We start from the raw sequence: 19,194 nt of genomic DNA, 5'->3' as shown, positions 1-19,194 counted from the left end.
GTGTGTGTTCAGCGGGGAGGATGGGGGCAGATGGGGTTAATTTGGGCTCTTTTGCTGCCGTCCATTCCCACATCTCATCACTTATTTAGCCAGAGTGCTCTTGAGCAGAGCGACCTTTGGCGTGGTCCCGGCCCAAGCGGCTCGAGTCGCTGTCGTCCCCCCAAAAACGCCTCTGAGAGACAACGATGATCGGCGCGATCGGAACCCGGGGGTCCACGTGCCGGAGCCGCGGCAGCGCTCTAACCGACAGCCAGAGGACGCCCATGAAAACAATATGGGCTTTTTTCCCGGCAATTAGTCTTGACTGAATCGATGCTCGGCTGGATTGTCTTGTTTTTCAGCGGCGCTCCCGACTTGCGGATAATGTCGGGAGTGGGAGACAAAGTCTTTCCTGTGAAAACGATATCAGACTTGTTTAGAAAATGATCTTATTGTGGGAGTTGGTTGGAGGGGGGGTCCGCTCAAGTCGACCGCCTGCGGTAGAAATGTAGACTCGCAGATTAAGTGGCTCAGCTGCATGTTCACCTCCATCTTTGGAGACATTTCAATGACGATACAGGCCGGGGCTTTGTTAGCGAGGGAACTGGGGGGCGGCGGTGTCCATTTACCCAGGGGGGAGCGGGTGTAATCCATCAGCCCAGCCGGCCCCAGCTGCCCACTGCTAACCACCCCTCCACGTCGCCTCTGGCTTCCCTCCTCCCGCATCATCATCATCATCATCAGCAGCCTCCCTCCGTCGCTCCCTCGCCCTCCACGCTCAGCGTGCAGCATTAGCGTGCGCTAAAAGCTCCTCTGCATTTTTAATGATTTATTATAGATGATCATCGCCCACTGCTAACAATAGCAAGAGGAGAAAGCATGCAAATATTTAATGTTAACTGCTGCATTATATACCACACACCTACTCTGCAGTACATACTGTTCAGTGCTGCTATTACACTGCTAAAATATTCATTATCCCTCAAGGCTCCATTTCAAAAGCATAATTTTTTTAATTTGCATTAAAATGACACAGCGATGGGAAGCTAAATGCTAGGTAATGACCGTGTGGCTCTGGCTGGGCAGGAAATGACATGTTTCATGATAAACATGCACATTCTGCATGTGTCGGCTGTATTTGAACCTGGACTCGCCTTCGAAAACTTAACGAGCAGCTCCAAATTGGACTTAATTGTCTTGAGGCATTAGCGTGTTTGCAAATTCAAGGTGCAGTTCACACTGCTGCTGATCAAGACCACTGCAAGACTAAAAAAAAGAAAGACGACATTTCCATCTGATTAAAATGTGCTATGAAAACACCACGAGGCCAAATTTAGCAGGGCCGACTCAAAATTCATAACAATCCACGTGTTCCGCACTTGGATAGAATCATAATCAATCGACGGAATATGGATTTTCCCTTCAGGACTTGGAGGTTTGACTCCGCCGTGTTGTTCTAGTCTCTGTTGTTGGACCCGATTCAGATTGCTTGGACGTTATTCAGGATGAGCGCATCTTTCTAAATGATCCGTGAATCTGATCAAAGCTCCCCGAGCCCCAAACACCAGGTTTCATCACCAAATCCGAGGCTGGAGGCTCCCGCGTCTGCTCTCATACGCCGTGTTTGTGGCGGCGTTTTCACCAGAGTCCTTGAGGCGCCAAGGACCAATTTAAAACACCTCATCTTGGCACCTGATCAGGTGGTCGCTGGGTGTCGGGTTCTGGCTTCTTTTTATACATTTCCATTTTCACCGCTGCTTCTTTTGCTGCTAACTAGCGTAATCAGTCAGCCTAGAAAAAACCAAGCTAACGAAATAAGCTCTTCGATTGGGTGAGTGCAAAAACAAACTGCCGGTGACTGTAATTCCACTCTGAGAGTGAATGATTCATGGGTGAATCAGTATCTAAATATGCTAACGTGCTAGCTCATTTCGGCTGTAGTTCCGCAGCCGTGCATTCAGAAGCTTTAAGAGAGAAAGTGAAAGGGAACAATGCTCTCGCTGTGTGCGCATGGAAATATGAGAGCGATGTGTCTCAATTTCATCTTCATTCAAAGGTATCGCTTACAGTAACCCAATCTGCAGCTATGGGACGCCCAGGAGGCACTGAAGTACGTTTCTCTGCTGTCCAAACTGTGTTGGGAGCTGTGAGGAGAACACGCGGCTAAAGGGAGGAAAGATTCCCTTTAAAATGCGATTTATTTATTCATCTATCTTTAATTTAGAAGGCCGATCAGGAGAACAGCAAGAAAAGAAAAATCTCCCTCACAAGTCGGGTTATGTGAGGGGCGAGCACGTGGCCGTATGAATATTTGATCGTTAAAGTCATTTTCATCTCCGTTTGTAATTACACCTTTGACAGTCATGTGATGGGGGCGCGAAAGAAATGTGGGAAATATCGCATCGCTGTTTAATTAGCTAATTAGAATTTTAGCGCGTATATCTGTTAGCGGAGTTGCAGAAGAAAAAAGTTCATGGACTGCAGCTTATGGATGTATGCGGGAGAGATGTGCAGTTAGCAGCCTAATGATCTCCGTTTCCTCCTCCTGGGCTCGGAGCTTCATCACGGCTTCGGCGGGGACGATCTGTCACAGGGCAACAGGAAGAGAAATGGAGCGTGTTCAGTAAACACAAAACGGAGCTGTTGGTTTTCGCTCCCCCGCCGAGCCGAGCCGACGGTCAAAACCTCGGCGCTCGTCAGCGTCGCTAAAGTGGACGACTGAGATTTGAGTTCCTCCTGAGCGGGGCAACTTTGAGAACATCTGCAGGAGCCAAAGAGCGGGTGGAGATAACGATCCCTGAAATGACCAAAGCACCAAAGAGGGAACTATGGTCACAATCGGACACTTGTGAGTCCAGGTGCTTTGATTGGAGATTGCGGGTGTTGCTGGTGAGGTCAGCAGTTAGTGCTACGTGCTGTGGACACCCTCCAAAAATCACTCCGTCAGTGAAGGGGGCTCGGGTTAACCCCTTCCCTTCCTGAGGAGGATCCCCTCTCACCACTGGATGCCAAAAAACTGTTTCAAATCTTAAATGTAGCATTTATGCAAGAAGCACAGGCAGATACGCTCGTCGCTGTGGCAGGTGAGTCCAACAAGCTCGGAGGAATCAAGCGTAGCTTAGCGTAGCCGGGCCAGGACATGGTGGAAGCAGCAGTCGCCCTCCCGGAGCCTTCCGAGGCTCATTAGGGCCTCCCCCGTGGCCGCAGGATTCGGCACGCTCCGCCCCTCGGAGCGCCGACAGCGGAGCCTCCTTTGGCGTTTCGGTTACGCTACGTCCCGTTTGGCTTCCAGAAGGATCGATTCCTTCTCGTGCACGTGTTTTCCTTTGCGTATGTGTTTCTTCAGAGCACTTCAGTACGTTAAATTCTAATCCTGTAATACGCAGGCCTAAGTAGCCGTTTGCTGGCGGCTATTATGAATTCTTTAAAAAGGCCCATTAGCTGCTCTTATCTGTAATAGCGTTCTGGTGCTAATGCTTCAGAGAGGTCGGGGAACGTGAGGAGGTGTATTACAGTTAACTATGAGGGTCGGATAGTGTTATTATTACATTAGGCCATTATAGGAAAGCAGACCTCGCCACCGATTTATTACAAATGTTAATTAAACTTCCGAAGTCCTTCCCCTACAATCAGCACAACAGTAGCTGTTTCCTCAATTCTCCGTCCTATTGAAATAAAATCTGGCTTCAGCCGAGGCTTTGACAGAAAAATAGAGATGAAGAAGCTTTTACTGGAGCTCCCCCACAACCTTTTAGCTCATTTTCCATCCATTCCTGTGTGAGAGACACCACAGAACTAGAGGAAGAGAGGTTCAACGACCAGAAATCCCATAATTATTTTATGTGGATTGTGCACGATAGCGCCCCCCTGGCCAGGGGTGGCTACAGCAGAAACCTTTGTATTAGAAGGTTCTCCTGATGTGACATCGTTCCAACCCAACACGTACGTGCAAAGTTACGTGATGGACTTCAGTTGTGTGTTTCCTCAGAATTAAGAGAGCAGCTGTTGTGACCCGGGGGGGGGGGGGGGGGGCCACGTTCGCTGCCATAAAACCCCCCTGAGAGGATTTTTAGAGCTGACGGCAGTCGGAGGCTCCCCGGTAAGAATGGAAAAACAGATTTGATTTGCAGTATTGATCCTTTTTGTCCCTCTTTAACTGTTTGACATTGTTTCATGGCGGCGAGCGCCGAATATGATCGAAATGATGCGGCGCAGCCGAGTCCACGGAGCTCGCCGGGATCAGGTCGAGGACGCGGAGCGGACCGAGGGCTTGTCCAGAACTGTCACGCTACCGACGCTCCAACGGATGTTTCCTCAGTGTGGATGTTAATCCCTGTTTCCAAGAGCCTCCAACTCTGTGTGTGTGTGTGCGTGCGTGTGTGTGCGTGTGTGTGTGTGTGTGTGTGATAAAGCTGAATGCTTTTAAGAGGCACTTACATGCTTTCAAGCATTTGTCTGCCACTTTAATTGACACCCGACGAGTAATTGAAATAAAAAAATGGCGGAGGTCTGCTCATTATCGGTTATGATGATTCAGTGTATTTTGATAATGCAGCCTGAGGTTTGGATAACGACGTACATTAAGCCGTGTCGTTTTTCATCTTTGCCCTCACGGCCCCCCCACCCCCCTTTCATGGCCTAATGACTGTTTTATGGGAAACTTCATTAGGCAAACAATGTCAAAACCGATAAACATGCGCTGGTTCTAACGGAGGGCTGAAGTGGCCTCGCCGTGGCCCCGTCATGTTTCCATCACCACAAAAAAAGAGCCTGAGTTTAGTTGAGTGTGAACAGACAGAGGATTTATAGCTAATTAAAATGTGACTTATCTTTCCTCCGTCCTCCGTGTTCATCTGGACACACAATCCTCTGTAGCGGCGGTCTCCAGATAAACTAATGAAGAGAAAGCGTTCCGGTCGGCTCCGCGGATCCCTGAACAAAGACGGTGATTCATCCGTAATCTGAGCGCGGCGGCACTAAATGTCTGGTGGCATTAGTGCGATATATCTGGATCAGCCATCTTTTATTGAGTGTCAGGCTTGTGGTCTGGGCCTCACCGGCAGAATATTCACATTATATGTTATTTATTCCCATAATGCTCAGCGGTTTCTGTTCACATACACCCCGACCCCCCCTCCATCTGTGGGGCACCTGGAGCACGGTGAGATTACCTTTACCACCAGGACGGCAACCAGACGACATCCTGTTCCTAACGAGGGAGACGAGGGGTGCAGGGGTCGTTCCCAGGGGGTCGTTCCCAGGGGTCACCGGGTGGGACGTGGGAATCCATCCCAGACAGGTGGGAAATACATCAGCAAAAAAGTTTAGGGCAAAGGTGTGAAAAAACGTGCATTTGGAGTTTGGAAACCTTTTGTCACTTCAAAAATCCAAAAATGTGAGGGAGTAAATCTGTTGGAGTCCGATCGTTAATGTCTCGGGCCCGGCAGCAAACACGGAGCAATAAACAGAACCGGAAAGGAACCTGGAAGCGTTTCCTTGGTCGATATCGGCAGCCGTGGTGGGTTTGTGGTGATGGGCTGTGAAAGATGCGTGTTCATGTGGCAGCTAATGCGTGTTTGCAGTTTCACTTCATCGCTCGTTAAATCTAATTAATCACGTCTGGTTTATGTTTTGTTTGTTTTTTTTTCCTGGGAAACCGAATGGGGGAATAAATAATGACGACGTTGCACTGGGAGGTTTGGGCTTCTGAAACTTCAGAGCAGCAGAGTTTTCTAATGTATTGTGTGAAAGCTAAATATTTTATGATCAGAAATACATTGAATTATGTATGGGAGAATACTATTGACCTATATGGGCTGTTTGAGGATCAGACTCCTCTCAGATTCAGCATTTTTGCCTTTGGTTTTGCCTCCAACTTTAGAAAATTACCGTGAGTTTTGCTGAAATATTCATGATACGTGACTTGATAGAGCAGAGATGACAATTACTTTTTTGGACTTTGGCGTAAGATGTCGCCGTTAGCTTTAGCCACCGATATTTAGCATCCGATATCATCGGGTGTTGATCTCAGGCAGCTCCTCGTTAAAATATAAGGCCCATGCAAATAATCGGTCTCTGAAATCTATGGGATTCTGCTAAAAATGACATTTCTGACATTTCAAATCTGTACTATCGAAGGTAACAGCTCAAACTCCGCCCCTTTGTCGTAAAGCCTGGCCAATCAGAGGGCTCCGACATCTTGCGGCTAATGTTAGCCAGTAGAAATCTGCAGATGTGAGGATGCAGCAGCAGTTACCTGCTGTGTTCCACCTGTGTGCTCTTCAAACCCCTGACATCAGCGTATTGGGCTATTTTTTTTTAAAACTACATTATTCATTTTGAAAAATTCTGGAAAAGTGCTGACCTATTACCCCTCCAAAAAGCTCCATCTTTGACCGGAGGAAGATGCATTTGCTCCAAAATCCCCTCCAGCAGAGAAGAACCCGGGCTCCCCGGAGAGATCCTGGTCAACTGAAACAAATGTGATGATTTCAGCCGACCAGCACCGTGATGCCAAATGGAGGAAGGACAATTTGGACATCTTTGAACTCGTTAGACCCTTCAAGGTTTACAGAATGCACGCTTGTGCTCTTTAAAGCCCCCATGGGGCTTCTTAAGATGGCTTTGATGTTTTTACCCAAACCTTTGATATTTGCTACTCACCCTCGGGATGAGAGGAACATTCCTAAAGATCCTTTTTTTTTTGAGGTGAAAAATTCTTTTGTGTTTGTCTAACTCGCCATTAGCAGCGAGTTTGGCGGATTAGGATCGTGAGTTGCTCACTCTACGGAGATCTGCTGAACGGGGCCTCTGACTGGCTGGATGTATTTATGACGCTTCACAGGCCGGATGCTGAAATGAAAGAGGCGCCACTCGAGGGGCTCTCCGTCTTAATCCGTGGACATTATCTCTGTGCTGTAAGCGGGTCTTGGCTCGTTACCTCTCTGTAGAAAGCCAGGCTGGCAGGGTTGCAGCCAGAGAGGCAGAAAGGAAAACGGAAGGAGGGAGGGCCTCGCCCGGCTCCCGAGAATGTAATCTCCAGATTAGGGGGCGAGACGAATTCCTGCTGCCAGCCTGACCTTGTCAAGGCAACAGAGGAGGCAGAGTGGAATTGAGATTTCAGGACAGTCCGAGCTGAGCCTTTTCCTTTTCTCTTTTTTTTTAAAGAGCGTTAAGAGTTTCTCTTTCAAGAGGTCACCGCTCCGACACCGTGACTCACTCTAAATGTGTGTGGTCACACTGGCGGCACATGTGAAGTGTGTGTAGCAACTGTTCCTGGTGCCGAATCAGCGAGCAGCCAGTCCTAGAGCAGCATTAATGGACTAAAGCGACTAAATCACATCAAACGAGCACATTTAAAACTGGAAACAATCACTTAAGCTCCAACTCAAAGCTGTTTTGTTGCTTTGAAGCAACACTTTGAATCAGATTCTATGTTTAGATTTATTTAACTGGTGTAAATAAACTTAACTACTTAAGCGCACAAACGTCTTTGCTGCTTCACCTTTAGCTAGCCACTGTTAGCTGCTACGATTACTTGCACGATGTTAGCTTACGGATGGGATACGCTAAATAACAACACATAACACTAGAGGCCGGAGAGGTTGAAACTCAACGTCAGGAGCGCGCTGCTAAAATTGCGGCTAAAGTGAAGCTTCGTATTCACGGGCTCAGACTGCGGCTTTATCGGCTGCTGAGGCGGGAGCGAAAACACGCTGCCTCCATCATGTTTGCATTCATCATTTATTCAAGTGAAGAAGCAGCCGTACCGGCTCAGGCAGATGCTTTGTGTTTCAATTAAGAGCTGATAAAATTCATGGAATACATTCAAAACTCACCTGTCACCTCCCCCCTTCATTTCTGGAGAGAACGGCGTTGCCTTGAGAAACATATTTAAAGCAGAGCAGCAAACAGGACTAAAGGAATCAGAGCGCGGTGCTGCGTGATTGGAACCTGAAACATTTCTTCTCACATTATCCCGTGAAAATGGCAAATGTTGGCTGTAACTGCAGTCAGTCTTTATCTCCTAGAGCAAACACCCTTCAGCCTCTGGCAGTGACATAAATACCTGCAGGATCGGACGCTCACGTGTTTTCTGTCTGCACTAAAAAGGGTAATTGCGCAGCCCCGCTCTGCTCTGCCACTGAAGGTTTATTTAAAACGGCGCCCTTTTCCCACCCTCCTCATTCGCAGCCTCTGTAACCATCTCGGCTGATCTCCAACCCGGCGTTGAGCTAATTAAAAGTTTGGGAAGCAAAGGGACGCCCTGGAACGTTTGAAGCGACCACCACGTCCCGCGTGATTAGCGCCTGCATGGTGACGTGCACCCGGAAGCTGTGATGAACTGGGCTGCTTTGGCTGAATCCGCTCTGGTATCGCTGGTAATCAGGTAACCAGGAGGAGGCTACGTTTTTAGGTTTATTTAGTAAATAGTGAATCACGACAGGTTGTCCTGTATATAGAGAGCAGATCTGATTCTGCTGGACTGTCGTGTGTCTGGAGTTGGATTACAACAAATAGGTGAGGTCAAGTTGCCCCCACCCTGGTCAGCAGGCTCCACAACAGAAAAGCCCTGACTCTGATACCAGACCTGGAACCTTCTCGCTCTGAGGTCACCATGCTGCACCTTCCCCAGTTTGGCAAAATTACCTTCTATTGTGCTGCAAAGGGGTGAAAATATTTCCCCACTTGTCTCTGACCCTCACGATAAAACTGTGATTAAAGTGACCCAAATGCGCCCCCCCCCCTCCAACTACAGCACACGCTCATACATAATCCCCTAAATCTTCCCGGTTTATGAATTTTAAATGTGGAGGCCTAAATCATACAGCCCCTTTTAAGTGAATCCATTTCTGATATAAGGACAGCTGGGATGGTGTGTGTGTGTGTGTGTGTGTGGTGTGTGTGTGTGTGTGTGTGTGTGTGTGGGGGGGGGGGTTGTCCTGAGTGACTGAGTGACTCTAAAATGTCAACATGTTTTGGTATAACTAGAAAAGAGAGAAGCAGGAGTAGCTGGTTAAAAACCCTCCTTCAGAAATAGTATTGACTTTTCATAAAGGACATAAAAGGAAGTGCGCCAACAACCTTGAAAGGGGCCACACGGGGGAATATTATGGTATATAAGTGAACAATGATGGCACCTTTACAGTTGTAAATGACTATTTCAGCTGCTGCAGCTATCTAATGCCAGAGTAAATGACGACGCCGGATCAGGATTGGAACCTGCTGCCGTCAGAGAGGGAGGACAAAAGTGGAAGACCGGCACGTTTCAACGCTCGCTGTCAGGTGGTTTTCAGCTCAAATACAAGAAAGCGTGAAGAGGAAAGTGGAAAATTGGCCAATCACAGGATCTAACCTCTTTAAATGTCCACCCACATTCAAAAGGAGGGCCTCTTTGGTTGATCCCATTAAAGCAGGCTCTTAAGTGCCAGCGCTATCAGGGATTGGATCTCCTCTGTCCAACAGGACCTTGGTGCTGGGCCTAAAACCTACACTGTAAGCAATCAAAGCTTTTATATAGTTTGATATCGCTTAAGACATCCGCACGGCAGAGGTTATTTTCAACGAAAGGATATCTGGATTCTTTGTGGTGGCTCTTAAAACACAATAAATAAATCAATATGTCCTGGAGTATCTGCAGCAGATGTGGGAGGTCAGTGAGTCTGGGCCAGCGATGCGTGCTTGAACAACTCTCTGCAACGCTCTGTTTTCTCCCCTAAACGCGCCGCGTCTCAGCTCGTTACACTGATGTAGCCTGTTGAATAATCAGGTCCTGGGATTCCAAAAGCCTCTTGGTGGGCGAGGAGTCAGAAATCTGAGCTGGAGCCTGGAAACCTTGTGGCGTTCTGCACGCGGAACAATCTGAAATCAACATCTCGCAGCAGAGCGGAGCCGCTTCGAGGACGACGACGCCCGGTGGGAGGGAGTAACCCAGTCCTGGGATGTTGCTAGGCGATGCATTAATATTAAAGTTGTCTTTTTCTCAGAATGTCGGCACTCGCTACTTTCCTCTGGGAGAAGCTTGAAGACGTCTCCATCTCCCTGATACTCCTATTAGCCTTGTTAAAACTCACATCAAGGGCTCTTAATTGTGTTCTGCCGCTGAGCTTTGGCGTTTTCCTCCTCAGATTGGCAGCGCTGACCCCCCCCCAATGAAAAACAAGGCTGTGGGGTAGCCGCCTTTGAACATCCAAAGATGATTGATTGAAGTTTCCCATCTCTGGACCAAAAGTGACTTTTAAAGGCAGTTTAAAGCTAAACCACCACAGCCGTGATGGGTCCATGCATGTGAACCTTCTGAAGCTGCGTCTCAGATGAAGATCGCTCTCTCTCAACCTCCCCACCGACGCTCCGGAACCCTGCCGACCTCCCTGGGAAACCCTTTTCCTGACTCTGAAACACTGACGTTATCCATCTGATTAAACCTTCAAGGTTACGTCTCCAAATGCTTCAGATGTGTGACAGCCAGTATTTATGACAGTGTAGAGGTGCACCTCCAGTGACCCTACCAGATATAGTACATATATATATAGTACAAGCCAAGATTACAAAGTATTAGACAGATTAATGATGCTAAAGTATCGATTTTTGTTAGCCTCTACCATTAGAGCAACATGTTGTTTAAAGTTGCAGTAGTTGCACAAAAGAGCGTGGAGGGGGCGGAGCCATACGGTGGTCCTTCAGATTCATTGCTGGTCAAATGAAGGATATTAAATTTCAAGAGTTTAAAGGTTTTACAGTTCTTAGGTTCTCAATCGTCATCGCGACATATTTCATTTCGTTGTTTTCATCGCTAATGACAAATTTCCCATCCCCTTTCCAGAGATCGAAAAATCCCAGAAAGACGAGGGGAAGGAAGAGGAGAAGTTCATCGACGTCGTCATCAACAAGAACATGAAACTGGGCCAGAAAGTTTTAATACCAGTCAAGCAGTTTCCTAAAGTAAGTGTTAGCTCACCGCCACCACCACCGGAGACTTCTACGAGAAATGTGATGCACACAGACGGAGAATTTGGGATGGTGTTATTTATAGATAATGAATCCACTACACTTGCTCTGGTTTTTGATCTAAATCACTTACAACAGCCACTTGACACTTTGTGTTGATATTTTATGTTATTAGATGTAGCATAACTGCAAGATACAAGCAGAGACTTGGCTGACAGAATTGGGGTAGGTCTATATTAGGATATGATTTAAGAACACGAGTTTAAACAGCAAGCTTAATTCTGCCTCACACACACACACACACACACACACACACCACACACACACACACCCCTTCCTACCTTTCCGTGACATGATATTGGTCAATAGTGCTTTGATACACCAGGTCATTAATCTATTAATGAATATTTATGAATATATGATTTGAAGGAGTTCTCTGAAGGTGGATTCCATCTTCTCAAGTGTGCAGGTGGTTTCTCAGACGCTTTCTGGATTCCCGCACTCCTGTGCTTTTTGCTCCACGTCCTGTTCAGTTCTTGAGGAACAACAATTCCACAACACCTCACGGTCTCCTCTGCTAGCTTTGTGGTGACCTCCATGTTAAGGAGTTTGAGCAATAACACCACCTCCACCTTCGGCGAGCTCTTAAGCCACGCTGGCCACATGAATCCTTCACTGACACCGTAGCCCCGGACTCGGCGCGTGACAGGGGGGTTCCCGCTGGGAGCGTGATGGGGGGGCCAGGGTAAAAGCGAGAGGGGCTGCTCGCGAATGGGGACATCACTCAAGTTCTCACCTCGGCTCTCCGAGGGAAAGGACAGCAGTAATCTAAAGGATGGGGATGCACAGGAGAGCAGATGGGAAGAAGCTGAAAGGTGGATCTGACTTTAGGTTCCATTTCAGATTTTGGCTTCGGGTCATTACAAACATATCGTTGTGTAGCACATACAGTATAATCCCATACCTAAATGGCATTACCATTAGCATGCTAAAAACATTAGCATCACAGTGCATTTTCTGTGGTTTACGATCCTGACATTGTAGCTCGACACAACTAAGTGACACTGATTTCACTTTTAAAAAACTCCACTTTTGTTTATTTTAGGTTACTTCATTAATGGATGGGTGGATGGATCATTAATCCATGATCCGTCCGTGATGAAAGAAAAATTGCGAGCGCTCTAATGATTCCCGTGGAAGACAAAATGAGAGGGATGCTAACTTTTGCTAGTAATTCTGCAGGCAGTTCATATCTATGGACTACACCGATACATTCCAGACCTTCCAATCATATTTGGGAAATTTAAACTACGTTGATATTTTTCAGTGCTATTGTTGATGCTTCTTCGCCTAAAACGGAAAACTCCAACCAGACTTTAAACAGTTCAACCTTATTTTAAACTCATATCCGAGCTTGAGGTTTGAGGTCATCCTGTTAGCAAACTTTTTGTTTTAGCTAACGCTGACAGCCGTTAACGTATGTACAGTGGCAGGAACATTCTGATCCGTGTCTCCGAGGTTCACCGCCGAACAGATTTGCTTTGACAGCTTTGATAAGTAGAGCCACTAATATGCTGTTTAGAGCTCCAACAAGGCACCGGAGGAAGACAAATTCAATTTGTTCCGTCTGACAGGTAGCAACAGAAAGAGGGATCGGTCTGACTTCAGTGGTTTCCTCGTGAGCGTCACCTCGCTGGCTTCTGGCATTGAGGTGGCTCAGACATTTTCCAAAAAGCCATTTAGGAGCACGCTGGGAGAGGTTAAATCTATTCTCGGCAAACATAGCGTTTTATCAAAATGAAGCAGGCAAGGACGGCGCGCGGCGAGTTCCAGGCTGCTGATTCCCCGTGATAAACTAGAGTCCTTCCTTCAAGAGGACTTTTTATACCCAACACTGACAGATTTCCGGACGTTCCGAGATATTGGCAAGAGTGATGGAGCAATGCTGCTGCGAGGTGCTGTGAGGGACATTCAGGAGCTCCAACACAAGCCCGCCAGGCTCCTTATTGATGAAACCCATTTTAAAAAATGAGATAATTCCAACCCCTTTGGGATCAATCCTCCAGCTTTGTGATTCACAAAGTCAGAGAGCAGCTAAAAATAACTGTCTGGTGCAGATGTGCGGTGCTGGACCGGGGTTTTGGCAGAAATCACTGCAGGCCATTAGCGAGGCGCGAGGAGTCCCACTGGTTTATTTCCAGTTCAGGCTTTCCTGGGTGCTGGGAGTAGCGATTTATCCTTCTGTTGTCGCTGCGCTCCTGCTGTCCTCAGCACAATCGCGGCGCTCTGCTCTCCGTCAGCACACCTTTTGCCAGGCTTTTCATTCAGCGCATGATGAAAAGATCTCAGACGGATCCTCCCTCGCCCTCCTCCTCCTCACGCCCGCCTCACCTTAAATGCTAATCACGCATCTTTTCTTTTCTCTCGGCCGGCGTCTCGCATTTATCTTTTGAGATGTCTCGTACGCATAAATCCTGTCCAGGCGCCAGTTTGCACGTCTCTGTGCCAAACAGGACGGTCCGACCTCCCAGCAGAAGGTGATGTCATCATCGTCACAATGCGGTTTTTGTCAGGGTCAGCACGATTTACAGGGTCACCCAGTGTCGTGCTCGGGGGCCCCGGGGGTCTTGTCAACTTTGACGTTTCGCTGGCAAAAAAATAAAAAATATAAATAAATAAATAATCTAAATCCAGCGCTCTGTTATATATTAACTCTTATTTTGGGGACAACACACGCAGCAGCGGGAGAACCTGTGATCAAACACACAAGCTTTTTCTGCGGTGATTACAGACAGCGGCGGCACAATCCTCTCACGCAGCAGCGCAGGAGCCCAGGCAGGGTTTGGTAAATCTCATAATCCCTCCGTGATACCTAAAGCATTAGCAAGGCCACCTCAGCCCCCCGCCCCATCCCCCCCCGTCATAGAGACATCAATCTCAGCAGGAGTCAGATGGATTCTGATTCCTGATAAACAGCAGGGATTAAAGCAGAGTATTCAGCCAAAGCCACGGCAAACACGTACGTAGGGACGCGTGTCCTCCTCCAAATGTTGAGTGGGTGGTAATATATTAAAACGTCCCGAGAGACGCTCCCTGACATTTACCGGCATTACTAAATCAAATATGAATCAAATCAACAGGCTTTCCTTTGAAATAGTTATGGACATAAACAAGCGCCGAACAAATAGCATTACATCATGTCACCGCTGTGCGTGCCAGCCAGCGTGCAGTGCACGTGTTGTGCTTTGTGCTTCTGAAGCTGATATAACCCGAGCTTTGGTGTGCAAATATACACAATTTAAAGCATAATCAACTGCACTATTAAAGATTTAAAACGCGACACAGCCCGGAGAACCAGCCCTCAAAGAAAATTTGATTTATACAACGCTAACTTGCTTTTAAAGTCATTTCCAGAGAAGCAAATAGGCACCTGGAGTGTGGTTATATTAGCATAATGAGGTAATTTTAATGAACAAGGTTTACTGTGCAAAGCAGGACAGTGGGAGTGTTTGTGCTGTGCAAAGTTAGTCAGGAAATAAGGCCCGTGCCCTCCCAACGTAGCATGTGTGACTGAAATGAGCCGATGTAATCAAAAAGCTTCTGCGTTTGACTCCAGAACTAACTAACTGGAAAGAAAAGGACAAAAGATGATGCCTAGAAATGTAGAACCCAGCGCACACTGATCACGTTAATGTGCTGAGATCACAATAAATCAGATCTGCGCTCCGCTACCAGAGCCTGCGGCAGCTCCCCGCTCGGCTCGGCTGCTTGGAAAAGTTCTTAGACTGTTGTTTTACAGCTGCTCTTTTTGCACATTTCAGTGTGACGCATCCCAAAAAAGAGAGAGAGTCTCGGATATGATGGAAGACAGGATCCGGTGCACCAATGTGAAACACAGACTAGAAGCCTCTTGAGCTGATTTGATGTATGCATCCTTCACAGCCTCCACCAGAGTCCCAGGGATGGATTTGATGCCACCGAGTGTATAAACGTGCACTGCTTAGTCTGGGCCGAGGTGTTTTACAAGCATTCACGCTTATAAATCAGTGCCTTATTTGTTGCACTGCTGTGTTTCACCTTGTTTCTGGGCAGGCACAAGCCAGTTGGACGGGTCTTTAATGATGCTCCCAGATGTGTCATTTAGATGTTATACTATGGAAAAGATGATTCAGGATAAAAGGGAAAGCAGCAGCTTGTGTAACACAGGTAGGAACCTAATGGATGAGATGACGGGTATTAAAAGGGATAATAGAACACTGCCTGAGACTGTTGCATCATGCACTCTTATGAGCATTTCTATTACTCAGCATTTGAGTTCTCCCAAAAAAAATCTATTTTTAATGTTTGGCTCTGAATATCAGGTTTGAAAAGCCAATGAAACAATTACTTGTTTGTGTCTTCAAAGAGCAACCACAGCCGCCTCAAGCAGTAAAACAAGCCTCATCTGTAGTTTTTCCACTGTTTGGAACATGAAGACAACAGAATAAACATCCTTGACAGGATGTTCTTCAGGAGGGTGGAGCAGGTGCAGAAAAGCTAAGAGGAAGTGAGAGAATTCAACCACAACCGATTGTTGAGGAACTCGCTGTGGCTCAGTGATCAAAGCTCCATCCAGGTGGAGATGATGAATGTGCAGAACGTTAGTTCAACTTTTACAACGTCTCCCGGCGCCCCGTCTTCTCTCTGCTGTCTCCTTTGATGACTGGTTTGTAAACTGGAGTGTGTTACACCCACAATCTGAATCTTTTTTTTTTTTTTAATTCCACTGGAAATATGGAAATTCTTCATGTACTCAGAGTCAGGTTATCATCAAAGTGGCCATGCTAACACCTTAAATATTCATCAGTTCAAGGTCAAAAGTTTGCAGGAGGCCACCTTCTTCCATTTGCCAGAGTTGGAAGCTGATTGGGGCAGAGAGAATTTGATCGCCATGACTCCCAGGCCTCCAAGTGATGGACGTTGGAGTGTGGTCACAGAAGAAGAGTTCAGAAATCACTATCAGTGTTAGCATAAATCATCAAAAAAACTCTCTTATAGGAAAGAAACCCAGATGTGGGTGAGGTGGACCACCAACACGGCTTTCCTTAACCTCCTGCTAGCTAATTTATGGCTTGGATTTTTGAGGTCTGGAACTAACCTCAGGAGGAAAACAGGGAGGGGTGGCCAAAAACCCGTCACGCTCCTTTTGTCTGCCAGAACATTTCCAGCGGCTGGCGGGATCGTGTTTAGGTTGTATAGATTAGATGGGTGTCAGTGCGCAGTAACCCACAACAGCGACTCTTCCTGTCACTAAAAACGACCTTCTGAGGTCATCAAAGGCTGGTTGCCGATGGAAACGGACGGATGCTCGGGTGGAGTGGTGCTGAGTGGAGTTTACTGAACAAGTCAAAAGATTAGCACTGTCGTTAGCTTAGCTTGTACAGTTTAAAGAAGACAAAGAGCTGTAGTTGACCATCCTGTCAGCTGCCTTGGCATAAATGATGCTTCCCTAAAACATGGAGAACTCAGGTTCCTCCATCCTTGGATCTGCTCATTAGCTTTGGGTGCTAATCCTGTCTGTCAGACTCCTGATGTTACTGTCATGTTTGTGTCCCATTTATTATATTTTTTTCTTCTCATTGTCTTATAAAGGCTGCTTTGATGCTTTTATTTCATCTCTAGTCCTAACGCAATATTGCGGTTTTTGTTCCCTGGATTTTATTATCCTCTTGAAGTTTTAGCCTTTAATCATGTCTTATTCTTATTCTCTTCGCAGGAAATTTGCTGGTGTTTTATCTGTTTGAACACTGTCGAATTAAATTGAAAGTCTTTAAAAATAAACACTAATGACTTCCTTTTCCTGTCATCATCCTCAGCTGTCACTTCCAAATGGGCGAACAACTCATTTACAGTTCTGCTTAATCAACAGTGTGAAAGTTGAAGCTTAAGAGCTTCTGAACAGCGATTACGTTAATTTAGCTGGACCAACTCTCGTTGATTGACTGGTGTTGATTGTCGCACAAACAACAGTCGCCTCCGATGGATTTCGCCCCCAGCCCACATCAAAACGAGAATAAATTCAGAGTGAAATCTCCTCCTCACATGTGTATTATCTGTGTTTTAACAAGCAAAACCTGGCTAAAATCTGCTCTCTGCCTCTCTGTGTGCAGTTTAATTTTGTTGGCAAACTCCTGGGGCCTCGTGGAAACTCATTAAAACGTCTGCAGGAGGACACTCTCACAAAGATGTCGATCCTTGGGAAAGGTTCCATGAGAGACAAAGAGAAGGTGGGTTAGCATGCAGCTTTATTTGTCCGCTAACGCTATCTCGCGCTCGAACCGCTCTGCAGCGAACGCTGCCTTGGATTCACAGATGTTAAGGGAACAGATCCGTTTGTTTGACTAGAAAAATAGGTAAAACACAATAAATAATTTAAATGCATCTTAATGGAGCAGGTGAGTGATCCAAGAGAGCAGAATTATTTATTGAGCGGGTTAAATGAACCCCCCAAGCAGCTTAGCACGGACAGGTAACTGGACAACACCTGAACCCCAAACTAAAACTAGAGGAGACACAGGTGGAAACATCGGTGGAACATTTTCAATTAGAGGCACAGAAGGGATGAATAGAGAGAACAGGCGAAATCTAATGAAAAAGAGGGGAAGAGTGTGAAGAAGTGAAAACCAAAGAACTCACCGAGCACGACCCTTCAAATGTGGTGTTTCACCTTCAGCTGGGAAATTCCACATATAACGTTCAAGGAATTACTATTTACTTTTTGAAACATCTTTTTGATGTGTTTTAACATCTAAATTTGAAGGTCATTACGAGCACGATAAGCTTCATAATTATGTTAATTGACTTTGGTGAAAAAGAAGCTCTTTAGTCTGCGGTTCCTGGGTTAATTAATATGTTGACCCGCTGGGTCATGCTACTGAATTTATGAAAAAGTAAAAAGTTTGAAATTTTTCCAGAATGAAAAAAGCTAAATGGATCTAAGGTGGGTCAAATTTTTAGTTGAGGGACCAAGCTCATAAAAAGACATTGAATTTGGGTAAATGACCCACAATCAGCTTCTCTTACCCCATATTCTCTACATTTAAGCCAATAAAAGACAACAGGTGTGACCAGGAACGCACAGTTTGGGAAATCGTCTTCATCTTTCAAAGGTTTATGGGAATATAAATGGATTTGGAGGATTGGAAAGCTCATCTTTCAAAGGCTGTCCTGTGGATCAGACTACTTTATCTTGACGGATGGCTGCTTTTCCATATTAAATTACAAGAGCAGAGGAATGGTCTCGTCTCTGTAATGATGCCGACATAAAGCGAAGCTTCGCAGGAAGGCGCGGTGTCCATAAACAGCAGACGTAAATGTACCGGCAGCAGCTCCTCAGCTGAAGAATTGATTGCCGGCTGGACTGGTTAGCAGTTAATAAATGGACTCTTCTGCGTCCCTTCTGGAAGCATACAGAGGATCCAAGTGTTCCAGGATTGTGCTTCCATATGAAACACATAAATGAGCTCCGGACATAAAGATAATACATTTTAAGCCTCCGGAAGAAGTGGATGGAAATGTAATTATAGTTTTACAGCCGAGGAAACACAACGCGGAGGATAAAACTGTTGGGTGCTGGTTGCTTAAATGTTCTTCCACACAGCAGCGATGAGCCGCTGTAATTGCTCAGATGGCTGCTGCTGCAGGACCTTGATGTAGTGCTGACAGGAATGGAGCCGGAGTCTCCCCGTCTGGTTACGGCTCTGCCGCTGTCCTGCCGCTGTCAGCGCCGGATGATGTAAAGGCATCCTCGTGCCGCGCCCCTTCCTCGTTAGTGCTGTGATTAACGCATCCATTTTCCTTCCCGAGACTTGTGCTCCCTCTTTAATTTGACCGATACTCAAACACAATCACGTCGGCTTTTGGCGAAGTCCTGCGCTGGGTTTTAATTGAGAGGAACACTTTTCCTTGTCTTCGAGGGGGCTTCTGCATGTAGAATTTAAAGCAAGTTAACATGCATATAAATCAAAAGGGATCAACTTCCGTTGGCCTGGTGAAGCGATTATTCTTCCTTTAGCGTCGTCATACGTCTTTAGATGGGAGGATAGTTTAGGATAGTACTGGTTAGTATTGTGGTTGGAGATTGGGGGGGGGGCTCCTGACATGACCATCTTCACTTCTGTGGGATTTTAAATTCCCTCAACGCTGTTAGTTTGGAGTTGAGAGGTTGTTGGTGTGATCTCAGACCCCTGCTGGCTCCGTCTCCAAGGATTATGGAACCAGCACACATTT

General features: G+C 46.5%; 1 protein-coding gene across 1 annotated transcript in view; it reads left to right on the top strand.

The window, feature by feature from the left end:
* The window catches only part of khdrbs3 (KH domain containing, RNA binding, signal transduction associated 3), a 55,119-nt gene that overhangs the window by 14,532 nt on the left and 21,393 nt on the right, over positions 1–19,194 (top strand). The window contains exons 2-3 of the mRNA XM_057020774.1: positions 10,802–10,920; positions 17,076–17,192. Coding sequence (XP_056876754.1) covers positions 10,802–10,920; positions 17,076–17,192 — 236 coding nt within the window. The remainder of the gene's footprint in view (positions 1–10,801; positions 10,921–17,075; positions 17,193–19,194) is intronic.

This window comes from Takifugu flavidus, chromosome 21, assembly GCF_003711565.1.
Source record: "Takifugu flavidus isolate HTHZ2018 chromosome 21, ASM371156v2, whole genome shotgun sequence".
Classification (NCBI taxonomy): Eukaryota; Metazoa; Chordata; class Actinopteri; order Tetraodontiformes; family Tetraodontidae; genus Takifugu; species Takifugu flavidus.
The sequence above is the reverse complement of the archived record's forward strand: the minus strand, read 5'-3'. Positions and strand labels throughout refer to the sequence as shown.